This window comes from Pipistrellus kuhlii, unplaced genomic scaffold (genome assembly GCF_014108245.1).
Source record: "Pipistrellus kuhlii isolate mPipKuh1 unplaced genomic scaffold, mPipKuh1.p scaffold_m20_p_2, whole genome shotgun sequence".
Classification (NCBI taxonomy): domain Eukaryota; kingdom Metazoa; phylum Chordata; class Mammalia; order Chiroptera; family Vespertilionidae; genus Pipistrellus; species Pipistrellus kuhlii.
The window spans coordinates 8,164,931-8,178,908 of record NW_023425515.1 but is presented as its reverse complement, the minus strand read 5'-3'; the positions used below and the strand labels follow the sequence as shown (position 1 = coordinate 8,178,908).

Sequence of the window (13,978 nt, the reverse complement as noted above, 5' to 3'; positions counted from 1 at the left end):
TCTTAAAAAAAACTTGATGTATAGCTTTTTTGGCACCCACTGTTAGCATTCTTACTTGCACTGTGAAATCTGGTTGAATCTACAAACCAGAGAATGGTCCTTTCAACCTTAAAAGAAGAAAAGTAATAAGAGGTAAACAACTGACCAACTACATTGATAGTATATATATTAAAAGATGATAGACTTATATATATATACACTAATTTGAAAAAGGTAATTTTTAGATGGCAAGCACTTAAAGACTGACTACTGTTGAATGTGAGATCCCCCTCCTCCCCCACTCCACAAAAATCTCAATGCACCCAAGGGGCCTCCTTAAGTCTTTTCATTGTTCTATTGTCCCCAATTCAAAGAACATCCTGGTTTATACAGGGTGTTCCCAAAAATATATAAATGCTGATAGCTCAATTTTGAAAATGAAATATATTTTAATAAACACTGCCTTTATAATAATTATTCAAAGTGTGTGTATACATTTTTTTGGCCAACCTATATATCGTTGATGCTGCAAAGAAACTGGGAGAGCTGTGGACTAACTCTCCTGCATATGACAAGCCATGTGCAGAAGGCTGCTAAGCTGAAGGAAAACCATGAAAAACATATTCTTGTATTAGGCTATGTGGCTAAGAAGAGAGTCATCAAGGCTAAAAAAAAGCAAGGAAAAGGAGGAAAAGAAGAAGGTGAAGAGGAGACGGATGGAAGAAGATATGATAAATAAGCTGGTTCTAATTTTTTGGTAAAGCATTTAAGCTCCCTGTACACAGCTCACCGAGGGATGTTTTATAGGCAGCATTGGGCAATCAGTATATTATATACACTTGATTCTTGTCATTGAAACCAAGGCCTAAAAACTCCCTCGTCCAAAGTTGGAGACAGACAGGGTTGCAACTCATTGTATTTATCTGTGATGTTGCTGCTCCTCCCTTGTACAATTGACTGCCTTAACACTCTCTCTTAGTTGCTCTGTTTCATTTTTTTCCCCTTGAAAAGACTTTACTGTTTGAAGAATTTTTTTTAAAAAAGCTCATGTTAAAAATACTTCAATCAAACATAAGGATTATTTTACATCATAACTTCAAATTTGCAGGTGGTCACCTTGAATGTTTCTGTAAGGCATTTTATCCTGAAAGAATAGTCATGATCAAGTGTGTGCACTGGGATATAATGGCTCCAAACTGGCCTAGGCATTACTAAGTTAAATTTCAAATTAGAGAGTAGGGAGACATTTCTTTTAAACTAACATCTGGTCTCCCTGTGCCTTCTACTACCACCACCAACAGCACCCATGCCCACGGGCTAATTATGAAGTTCAACATCAACTTTTAAATCAGTGGTTCTCAACCTTGTTGCAACCCACAGGTTGAGAACCGCTGCTGTGGAGCCTAAGACCATCAGAAAACACATTGCGATTCATAACAGTAGCAAAATTACAGTTATGAAGTAGCAATGAAAATAATTGTATGGTTGGAGGTCACCACAACATGAGGAATTGTTTTAAAGGGTCAAGGCATTGGAAAGGTTGTGAACCAGTTTTAGATGAATGAATCTCAAAATTACATTAAGTGTCAATTTGCTAGTGTGTGCAATTAAGACAACGGACATGTTCCAGATAGCGTATGCGAGTATGAAACATGCTCTGTGTTACTTGCTGAGCATAATGCTTAGTCCATAGCAGGTTCTCAAATCACGCTTACTTCTTCTACTCTCTACTTGCCTCCAATGCTCACTTTTCTTTCCGCTAAACAATAATAATTCAAAACTTATGGACTGTTAATAGGATGAGACCATGTTTTAAGTGTTTTATGCTTAGAAACTCATCAGATCTTCAGATCAACGGTAGGACAGGGATAACCTCTCAACCTGCTTCACAGATGAAGCCAGCCAGGCACCGAGGGCTCCACAGCTAGTCAGTGGGGGAGCAAGAAAAGGCAGCCTACTTTCCGAATCACCAGTGATCACGCCTTTCAAGGAAACTCTAAGAGGGACCAAGCGAAAGACATTTCTACAAAGTCACTTCCAGATTGGAAAACGGAAATCACTGAATGGTTAGAAAAGAGAGTATGTCCTAAGACTAGTGTCCTCGCCTGGATTTCTAGTTCGTAGGAGCTCAGATAATATGAGGAGACACGCTTATCTCTACTCTCTTAATTTGTGCAGAAAAACACTCAGGGTTAGCTTGCTCCATCTCATAATTTCCGTCCTTGGTTTTTGACACTGCGCTATCTTTGGCTAATGCGCCAGGGAGGAGACACAGCAAGACAGGAAGGTTAATCTGTTTAGGGTTACTGGAAAATGATGAAAGGTATTCGTTCAAAGTTTGGCTTTTGTGACCGTCACAGATTCCAGTTCTAAATTCATCTTTATCTTTTAGGAAGACGGGTAATGAAAGGGTGGACGTGCTCACACGTTTCAAATGGCTTCTCTCATTGAATCCAGACACTTCTGACATGAAACATATTCCAAAGGTGCTCTCTCTAAGGCCCTTCGGCGTGACCGTGTGCAGTGGGCACCCCTGGCCTCCCTCCCTCCCAGGCCTCTGTGTGACTCTGCTCTCCCTAGCAGGGAACAAAGCTCCTGCAAAAACAATGGGGCCTCAGAGAAAGCAATGACCTCATCTGTTTATGTGGGCTCACACGCACACTGTGTGTGCACCCACAGCCCCATCAGCCTTTTCTTCCTCGTGCCTGCGCCTTGGGCCATGAGATAATTCAGGAAGGCATTACCATGTCCCCCGAGAAATGAATTACAGGGCTCTCTGCTTGGTTGATTTAATCAAGCAAACACATTTCCAAGAATGGTGCTTAGAGATGAAAAATAGCAGAAGCAGATCAGCTCTTCTGTTGGAGTGGGCACTACAATCACACCACATAAAATGCCCGTTATTGGCTACACCTCAGGAAAAAAAATACAATTTTTAGTTAAGGAAAACAGACAGCATTTCCCTGTCTTTAATGTTTTCATTTTCTCTCGATTAGAAAAACAGAAAGAGTTCTACCTTTGGTATCTGATTTGTGTACATTTCACTTAAAAAAAAAAAATCATTGCCTTTGCAACTTTTAGCCAGAATACAGATTCTCAAGGTTTAAAATTAGCTATCTCTAGAGCTGTATCATGGATTGCAGAATAACAGGAAATCCCGTTTGTTTAGGGCTTTTTATTTCACTATTCTGGGACAAAGACAGATTTCTTAATATTTTAATTAAAAATACAGAAACACTCAGAAATGATGGGGGGAACACACCTGATATCTCTATAGAAATATATTCTCTTAAAGTAATTTAGGATTATTCATAGGATTAAAAAAACAAGCATTAAAGATTTACTAGTTATTGATAATAATTGAGTTTAAGAAACATATTTTTAATCACTGTGTAGAATTTCAATCATTCTCAAATCATGAAATCTTCTATAATTAGTAATAACATTTTTTTTTCTGCTAAATTTTCCTTATTTCATACTCACTCTATGTATTAACACTAAAATCTGGTTTTATTGGCATTAAATGGCTAATATTATCATTAAAATTTATATTAAAAAAACAGAGATAAAAAGAAAATCTGCCCCAGGGGACTCGTTACATCCAATCATATTTACTGTCACTGGTGTTTCTGAACGATGTTTATACATAATTACAAGGTATCTATTCGCATCTGATGTGACCCTTTGCAGTTTGTGCTAAATTTCATTCACAAGCACACTGCCTTCGAAACATTCATTAGGAAGGAATTTCTTAAAGGACTAAGAGTAGGCGATACTAAAATGGGTGAGAGAGAACCTGAAGATAAACTTCACCTGAAGATTTAGATGTTGGCACATGGACCACTTTCCTATTTTGGAAAAAGAGTCTAACCCATCGCTGGCTGCTGGTACAGTTCCTGGCACAGGATTTCCCCAGAAAATCCTTCATAGCCTCCATAGCCCTTCACACTAGTGTCAATGGGAAGATTCCTTCCGCTAATTTCAATGTCAACCGCCCATCTCCTTACGCCTTGCGTTTTGATATCAGGCTCATGCAGGTGATTTTGAAGGAAATCTCATCACCTTTTCCGCTGAGAGATAAATTTCTTTTAAAAACATATTTCCCCCACTTACAGAGGTACTGCCCTTTCCCCTCCTTTCTCTAGTGCAATTTCGTGAATGCGTTCTCCCTGGACTTGGCATGAAGCGGGCACATCTGACCGACCCAACGCCAATCACGATGGAATGTGTAGACTTCCATTCCCTGGTTCACGTGGAGGGTATATCAGAACAGGGCTATTCAGCCCCACTGCTCCCCTCTGTGGTTTCATGCTGGATCCAGGCATCTGGCATCTTATCAGAAGAAACTTGTGCCTTAAACCACTTCTGAGCCAGAAGACATGATCTGTCCAGAGCCTTTAAGAAAGCCCTGGATGCAATCCTGCCGAAGAGGAGGAAGTCCCTAGTGGGGAGCACCCTGGCCTTCCGTGGTCACAGGGCGTTCATCAGAAAGCCCTCTCCTGAAGCACTGAATCGCACCCTAGCTGTTTCCGACCCTGTGATGGGGAGTGAATCACTTGCCACGAAAAAGAAATTCTCCCCTGCTTTCAAAGCAGCTCCAGGCCCCTTAGGTTCACAGCTCCACACCTTGGCTTTCTGGAGCTTAGGAAGAGGAGATACAAAATCTGTGTGGTTAGTAGGTTTTTTTCCTAAGCCGATGGCAACAACTCACTGAAGAGAGTCGAGTCTCTGTGCTTGGGATGGTCTCTTGGTTTTCAGCATTTCACAGGGATCCTCACTACTGCATGACAACATTCTGAAAACAAAGCAAAATAGCACCCCCAAAACAAAATAGCGCCCCCTCCAGGACAACACAAAAAATGACCCCAGCATTCAGGGAGCTGTCCACGGGGACCTCTGCATCACACCTGTGTTAGTCTTGCAACTTAAGGAGCTGAGCTAATTTTTTTTGAAGTCCACTCCTAAATTCACCCACATTCTCCAGAAGAGCACCGAAATGATTGTAGTCATATTAAAATGAGTATGAGAAGGCAAACACAATGCTATGACAAGTTGAATCCAGAGGCCTCAAGAAAGCAGTGCAGGAAATGACAGCAGATTCTTGTCCCGCTGTCCCCACCAGTTTCTTTCTTTTCTTAAAAAAATAAAAATAAATAAATATATATATATATATATATATATATATATATATTATTGATTTTTTACAGAGAGGAAGAGAGAGGGATAGAGTTAGAAACATCAATGAGAGAGAAACATCAATCAGCTGCCTCCTGCATACCCCCCACTAGGGATGTGACTGCAACCACGGTACAGGCCCTTGACCGCAATTGAACCCGGGACCTTTCAGTCCGCAGGCTGACACTCGATCCACTAAGCCAAACAGGTTTCGGCTCCATCAGTTTCTTGAGGTTTGAGAGTATGGCATTAGCTCCATCCCTCCTGGCACATCCAGATTCCTGCTTGGCTCTGGCCTTGGGAGGTGGCAGAACACAGCAGCACCCAGGCAAATCGAAGGCCACCACCCCTTCTTCCCCTGGTCCCCATGGAAGCAGGCAGGTGACTTCCTCATGGGAATATGGCACTAAAACCTCCTTATATCTTGTCCTGACAATGTATTCTGTTCTTCCTCTTCCTAGGGAGGAAGGCATCTTTCTACTTTACAGTTTCATCCCATCCTTCAATGAATCCTTTCATCTTTCTGATTATGTCTACCAGAAGCTAGAACAATGCTAACTGTAAAAGAGCAGAAGCAAACTCCAATTTGCAGATGGAGGAGGGAGAAACCTTCTAATTAAATCACTTGTTCCAAGTTACAGGTTATAGATGGCAAAACTGGCAATTAAAGACAGGTGTTTCTAGTGTACTCTAAAAGGGAGAAAAGAAAGTGGTTTTTTTAAATAGTTGTTTTGTGTGTGTGTGTGTTTGTTTTTGTTTTTTTAAGAGACAAAAAGGGAGAGGATAGAGAGAAACATCAATGAGAGAGAATTATCGATCAAGCTGCCTCCTGCAAACCCCCCTTCGCTCCCCCATGGGGATTGAGCCTGCAACCAAGGTAGGAGCCCTTGAACAGAATCGAACCCAGGACCCCTCAGTCCACAGGCCGCTGCTCTATCCACTGAGCCAAACCAGCTAGGGCCGAAGGGTGGGTCTTATCTTTTCACTCACCAATCCCCTCCCCCACAGAATATTTTGCTAGTTCTCAGACATAATTTATTTTGGTTACTGTGACATAATAGGAAACACATATTTGGTCTCTGCCCCCAGATCTTGACATAAGAGTTTCCCCAAACTGTCATTTCCTGAGTGACAGGAGTATTTTTTGTTATAAAACGTGAATCCACAGGGGCGGGGGGGGGGGGGGGGGGGGGGGAGAAGACAGTGTGGATGATGTGCTCAGAGGGGGAATGCAGACTCTGAGCCCTTCCCCACCCACCTTGCCCAGGCATGGCTTCCATCTGGCTGTTCCTGAGTCCCATCCTTTATAATGAGTCACGTACAGTTAAGGGGAGCAGTCATCTGAGTTCTGTGAGTTGTTCTAGTAAATGATCAAATCCAAGGAGGGGGTGAGGGAACCCTGATTTATAGTTCTTAGATCAGAAGTGATGACGAGGGATTTCCAGAATGGGGGATGGGGGGCAATCTTGTGGGGCTGAGCGCTAACCCTGTGGGGTCTATGCTAATTCCAGGTAACATCAGAATCATTTAATGTAAGAGAAAAACCCCACACATTTGGTGTCAGCGTATGGAGCGAAGAGGTAATAGTTTTTCTTTAGCCACAGAGAACGAGGCTATAAACGACTGAAGGCAGCATTAAGAACGGAAATCTAAGGCTGCCCACACCCGGGGATTTGAGTTTTTGGACCAGCGTGAGCACACACTGGATCTAGAGCTTACAGCAGCTGACGTGAGAGCAAAGAGGCACGGAGACCGTTCGGACGTGTGCCTTCAATTCTCACGTAGCCAGTGAAGCCTGCTGGAGCTCTGAGCGAGGCACAGGGGGATTAAGGCGACCAGACAGCAAAGCCCACAGATTGTAAACAAAAGATGTGTTAAGGCACCATGGACCTTCGGGAAGATTTGTCGAATGGGTCTGATCATCGGACAAACGCCAATCGTGACATATTCTTCTTCTTTTTTTAAAAAATGTATTTTTATTGATATTTTACAGAGAGGAAGGGAGAAGGGTAGAGAGTTAGAAACATCGACCAGCTGCCTCCTGCACAACTCTTACTGGGGATGTGCCCGCAACCAAGGTACATGCCCTTGACCAGAATTGAACCTGGGACCCTTCAGTCCACAGGCCAATGCTCTATCCACTGAGCTAAACCAGTTAGGGCCAATCGTAACATATTCTTGACTTCTTTATTGAGAGTTGCACTAAGATGTTTTAGTTTTACATAGGTATAACTTGAATGTTGGCATTTTTGCTTTATGACCCCTCTAACTGGTTACCATTTTTAAAGACATTCACAGTTATATTTTTAATTTCACCCTCTCCTCATACCCTTGACATGCTAAAATCTTAATATATATATGAAAAACCACAACAACTCAAGATAAAGCTTAGAAAAACCCAAATAATACCTGGGATCTTTAAACTGAACTTCATAAAATGAGTGAACTTGGAAACCCATGCATAATTCCTTTGCAACATACAAAGGTCCCTGGTTGCTATCTGTTCCAGAGGATGGATATCTGGAATGCTGGGATAGCTAAGTAAACAATGGATCACTAAGTAATGTGCCATGGTCTGGCCAGTGTGGCTCATTGGTTGAGTGTCCACTTATGGACCGGGAGATTGCAGTTGGATTCCTGGTCAGGACACATGCCTAGGTTATGTGCCCTGACCAGGCTCGATCCCCAGTAAGGGGCATGCAGGAGGCAGATGATCAGTGATTCTCTTCACTGATGTTTCTATCTCTCTCCCTCTATAAATCAATAATAATAATAAAAATAATGTGCTATGCATTTGTCTAAAAAACCCCCCAAATATTCATGTTTTCATAATAGGTTTTCATTTCAAAGATGAAATAAAAATAAAAATCAACCTGTAAATACACGCATGAACCCTTTGCTGGAACAAACATGGTGTCCTGGTGCTATATGTTTTGACAGCATTTGATGAAGAGCTTTTTCGACTCTGTAGGCAGTGGCTCTGCTCTGGAGTTAATCTGGATGATGAATAAGGTCTCAGAGGCTCAGGACAGCTTTCAAGCGAAGGCCTGTCGTACGTACTTCTGTCTTTTCTCTTTAACTTAATTCAATTAAAAACAGAACCCACTATTGTCTCTGGTTACAAATGCCCGGCTGGTCTTTAGCAAGATCTGTCTATTAAACTTGGTCAAGATTCGAGCAAGGTAAGGCGGTAATACTGAGAGGCATTACCAAAATAGCGTGCAAACGGCTCAGCTCAGTTTATAGGATTCGGTTCAGTAAACTCCAGTTCTCCCATTTTTTCTTTCCACCCAGTGTTTGTTATTGGTCTGTCCTTAAATGCTCTCAAGTTAATGAGTTCCCTTGGTGTTCATCGGTTTTTACAAATCTCAACTGAAGTAAATGAATCGTTAACACCGAGCATAGTATAATTATTTACATTTTTCAAAGATGATTTTTCAACCTAGCAGTCCTTTCAGTATATTCTGATCAGCTTTAAAAATGTTTAATATATTAAAAATGTGTGTTTGGAATATCTTAAACATCGTAGTACTCATCTCTCTCAGGGCCTTCCCTTGTTAAGAACTCAGCAAATACTTTTTTAGCTTATGTACCACCCATTATATTGAGGAGTAGACATATCCTTGGAGGTATATGCTATCTACCTATATCCTACAAATGCTTCTTTTTCTTCTTTTGTGACAAAGAGTGATAAGCACCTCAATTTCACTTTTGCTTTATAAAACTTATGTTACATCAACAATCATGTTGGCTAAAGACTGATTAACTGGAATCTCCCTAGGTATTCACTGGTTTTCCTGACACCACACACCCATTAATCCTTTCTTTTCTCCAGTGATTGTTTCTTATTCAACATCTACTGCCCCGTTGTTAGAATTACTCAAATAATGTTAAACAAAACTTCAACATAAGTCTCAAAACCAGGCTCCTTAATGATAAGCCTCACAAATCATGATATAAATGTCGTACCAAGGAATTCTATACAGAAGTCTTAAGGAATCTCCGAGAAATTTAACATTTGGATGAACTAATCAGAAACGAGAAAGGAAAGTGTGCTAAAGACTCTGCCAAGTTTTTTTTCTCCATTAAATAATGAGAGTTTGGATGTGAACCATCAGTTCTAAGCATGAAATTAATTTTAGTATGGCCGACATGGCTGCAATCATGAGAACCTGGGAAAACACAAAACAACACTACAGGCACACAGATACACAGATGAACGGACAGGAATACACAAAAAATGTTTCCAAGTTCTTACTTCCACATAAAAAAATGTTTAAAATTCATTAAAGTAAGAGTAATAATCAGAATGTCGTCTAAGCGAAGGTTTACACAAAGTATCTGTGAAGACTCAAAACTCTAAGAGTTACAAAGAAAGGTCTGGTTATTCATCTCCCATCTTTAACACATTTCAATTCTTACTAATTAGGAGCCCCTAAGTTTTTGCAGGCCTAAGCCTACAATGGGAAGTTGATTTTAAATAGAGGTTCCTAGTCAGCCTTTCGTTTCACTGTACAGGATCCCTTTTAATTCTAATTTCTCTTCAGGTCTTAGAGAATGTTGACTAGGCAGGCAATATTATCTTCATTCCTTCTATGACAGTGGTTCTCAACCTTTCTAATTTGAGTGGCTCTTAACCTTTGCTAGTGGTTCTTAAACTGTGGGTCCTGACCCACAGGTTGAGACCCGCTGATGTAGACCCTAAGACCATCGGAAAACATAAGATATGTATATTACGATTCATAACAGTAGCAAAATTACAGGTATGAAGTAGCAACGGAAATAATTTTATGGTTGGGGGTCACCACCACATGAGGAACTGTATGAAAGGGTCCAGGCATTAGGAAGGTTGAGAACCACTGCTCTATGAAGTAGAACGCTGACAGTTACAAGAAGGAAGGCTCAGACAGTGTTTAGCTCATATGACAAGAGGCCATATGTGCTGAAGATGACCTGTGATGAAGTAAGACACCACAAGTGCAGGATTGGCTGTCAAATAATGGTAATTTAGGTTTAAGTAGTACTTAGGTCTGACAGCTTGAAGACCTCCAAAGTTAACTTATGTGTGATACACCTTTAGGGTGGGGGGATTTAACTTTTCCGGCCAGAAAAAGCCTAACTTTTCGATTGTCCACAAAACTTTTATTAAAGTGAATAACTTAGAAGGACTGGTCCTTAGAAGAAGCACTAACCCTCTACACAGGAATGGTTTATTCTAAGTGGAAAGACCCACCTGCACTATACTTTTATCCCAGGGGAAATAAAACTGCTTTTAACTATTATAATATTGGAAATATATACATATACATTCTAAACATGATTCGAAAAGGTACTTTTGCATTGGCCTTTCTTTTGTTATCAGTCGGTAGGCATGTAATTTATTAAAAAGGAAAGTTGGAACATAAAGCACACACAGACATGGGGACTCACAGGACAAGGAATTCGAGCTGAACAAAACACCATCATGTGATACCACCACGCTTGGGCTAAAAGTATAGATGAAAGTGTGGATTAAACCTGAGCTTCAAAGGTGCTGTGAAAAGAAACCCATGTTGTTGCCGGTTCTCATGTTTGCAAAGTTTGGGACTGATGGTCAGGGTAAAAGGGATAGTTATTCTAAAGGCAATATCAACTGTAGAATCTACAGGAAAAACAACAACAACAACAACAACAACAGACTAATTCATCTTTATATTCAACAGTTACTGAGAATTTCATATCTTCCAGACACACGAGGGAGGTCTCAGAAATATCTATTTCTGGCTCCCATACAAGATGTGACCTTTCTCAGGTAATAACCGGCAAGCTTTTGATTTATGTCTTTCAACAGCAATAAATAAAAGTCCTCAAGAAGGGATTTGGAATTTTCTCGCATTTTTCGAAGTACAGGGCTAATGCCCTATCCAGTCATAGGTTTGAATTTAAACAGAACACTCCGATAAAGACGGTAACAACAAGCATGTCAGGCAATGCCATGACTGCAGGCCTGTGACTCCCTGGCTCCAGCTGGTAGTACAAGGGAGAATTTTCTGCATTTCTAGGGAAGACCTCAGCAGGAATCCCTACATCAATCAACAAGAACCTGATTTTTTAAGACATTAAAACAATTCTTCTTAATCCAGTTTTTAATTTCAAATAAAATGCCGTCTGATTCGATGTGAGGTGCCCACCGGGCCCAGAACAAGCACGGTAGTGACCGATGTAAAAATATCCCCTTTGATAGCCCGGAAGCCTGGGCAAACATTCTTCTTGTCCATGTCCTTCCTGTGATGGCCGATGGGCTGCCCTGAAAGACTCCATTCAGCCCTCGTCTTATTTTTAGCTCTATTTTTAACGACCATTTAGCAAAGATCTGACTTCAGAGACTGGATTTGCAGCTGGAATGCTTCGCTCAATGGCAGCTATTAATGTCCTGGTCTCAACACCCACCACCCTGCCCTGATATGGCAAAGGATCCCGATGGTACCACCTCCCAAACCCAATCATCTAGAAAAAGAGGGTGACCACAGAACTTTTCCTCCAAAGAAACAAACAGAATTTTACAGAGCACAGTTGGGACAGAGATTAGTTTTTTTTTTTTTTTCCCTTGCATAGTAAACAAAAATGCTCATGTGAATATTCTTTTTCAAAAGCTTTTTGTTCAGAGAGCAAGCATGGCCTAGGAAGAAAGCACTACAGTGGTCATCTGTGACTCACAGCTCCACCCTGTCCATGGCTAACGGTGTCACCCTGGACCAGCCACTCAATCTCAGTGGCATCATCAGTGGAACAGGATCCATACTATCCTGCTCTCTGGAAGACCACCAGGAGCTCTTTATGGCTTCACAAAGCTTCCTCTGCATTAGCTTCACTACAGAAAGAAAAATCAAATGATGACAAGAATCGGGGCAAGTCGGTGGCTTTTTGATTTAGTTACATAATGTACACATAGACAGCCACTTCCGGCCAAGGTCTAGTAATGGGAAACAGATTAACCTGCCACCTGTAACATCTAAAAAAAAAAAAAAAAAAAAAAGGAAAAAATATAGAATGTTTCTACAATATATTACACATCAGAGGAAGAACAGTGAACACTGAGAAATGGGAAACAGATGAGGTGAGCTCTACGTATGCCTAAGTTTACTGCCTTGAGTTTCTGGGCCGTGATTCTAGGCATGGGAACCCAGCAGAACCTGAGAGACTCTGAGACTGAAGATATGGAGTGAGAATCCGAGAGGAAGAGGTGGCTAGCAGTCATAGGAGAGGAAATTGGAGAGGAGGGAGCTGCTCAGAGAGAAGCCAGAGATTTGCAGATGATGCCCCTTGAGAATGTAGTTGACTACTGATTAGCGAAGGCATGTAAAGAAACTAACTGAGGCCCCAGAACAAAAATCATCCAGAAGGATATGAGAGCTAACAGTGCCTGATATACACCTAAGGTTAGCAATAATACCCGTTTGATAGTTAGCAACACTATCCGGGTGGGAAAACTCAACATGGCAGATCACTTAGAAGGATTTTCAGGTATACAAAAATGTCCAGCACTCAACAAGGTACAATTCACAATGTCTGAGAGCCAACAAAAAATGACTGGGCATGAAATGATGCAGAAATATATCACATATGAAAAGAAAAGATAATCAGAAAAAATACCCCAAACTGACACAGATGTTAGAAGTAGCAACCGAGGATATTAAAAAGTTACTATAATGTATCCTATAGATTCAAAAATTTAAGATATGGGAGATATAAAAAAAACACAAAGAGACAAAAACTCAGATTAAACTGCTAGATATGAAAACTACCATGGTTAAGAAGGAAAATAGCCAGATGGGATTAATGGCAGATTGACCATCACTCCAACATACAAGATGATGTGTCAACTTTCCTTGACCTCAGTGATATCCCATCTGATGAGGGGGCTGGGCCAGGTTTCTGGTTCCCTGATTGCATCTCTACGGTGAGAGGTCAGCATTCCTGGCTGCCAACTCACGTCAGGCCTTGCCCTCTGAGTCCCTGGGAGTCTGCCTGCCTCCTCCGTGGGCAAACGTGTCAGCGGCCCTGTGTCCCTTCAACCTTCAACATGGAATGAATGAACTCAGGTCAAACCTCTAAACAACGGTGCTCATGGCATTTCCCCAAGCCTCTTCTTCGGGGCCTCGCATGCCCAGAGCCTGGGGGCCCTCTGCCTGCTGTGAGGCAAGCCCTACCGGAGGGGGGCCCTACCCAAAGGGGGACCTACCCGCGGGGGCACGGCCTGCAGCGCAGTAATGTAGTTCTCCAGGGCCAGGCGGCGGCGGTCGTTCAGCATGGCTTCCACCCTGGCCATGTGCGTCTCCACCAACTGCTGCCTCTCGTTGGCGGCCTCCTGCTCCAGTGACTCCACCTTCTCCTGGAAATGCTACCACCAAACACAGGCACATGTTACTCGGGAACGGAACAAGCTGCATGGGGCTGTTTGTTTGTTTATTTATTTTTAAATATACTTAATTAATTTATTTTATTTTATTTTATTTTTTTTTTTTTTACAGAGAGGAAGGGAGAGGGATAGAGAGTTAGAAGCATAATTGAGAGAGAAACATCCATCAGCTGCCTCCTGCACATCCCCTACTGGGGATGTGTCCTTGACCAGAATTGAACCTGGGACCCTTAAGTCTGCAGGCCAACACTCTATCCACTGAGCCAAACCAGTTAGGGCAAGTTCGAGTTGTTCAAATGAAACATCAAATTTCATTTCATTCAAAGATTTCATAATCATTCCCAACTTACACTACTCATTGTAAGTCATTATTTCATGCGGCCCCTGAAGACTGATTCGACTGATCAAAATGTAGGATGAATTTAT

General features: G+C 41.6%; 1 protein-coding gene across 7 annotated transcripts in view; it reads right to left on the bottom strand.

Annotated features, from left to right (window-relative positions):
- The window catches only part of LOC118724175 (amyloid beta precursor protein), a 213,970-nt gene that overhangs the window by 52,906 nt on the left and 147,086 nt on the right, over nucleotides 1-13,978 (bottom strand). For all 7 annotated transcript variants that reach the window (XM_036447151.2, XM_036447152.2, XM_036447153.2 and 4 more), the window contains one exon: nucleotides 13,376-13,534. In XM_036447151.2, coding sequence (XP_036303044.1) covers nucleotides 13,376-13,534 — 159 coding nt within the window. The remainder of the gene's footprint in view (nucleotides 1-13,375; nucleotides 13,535-13,978) is intronic.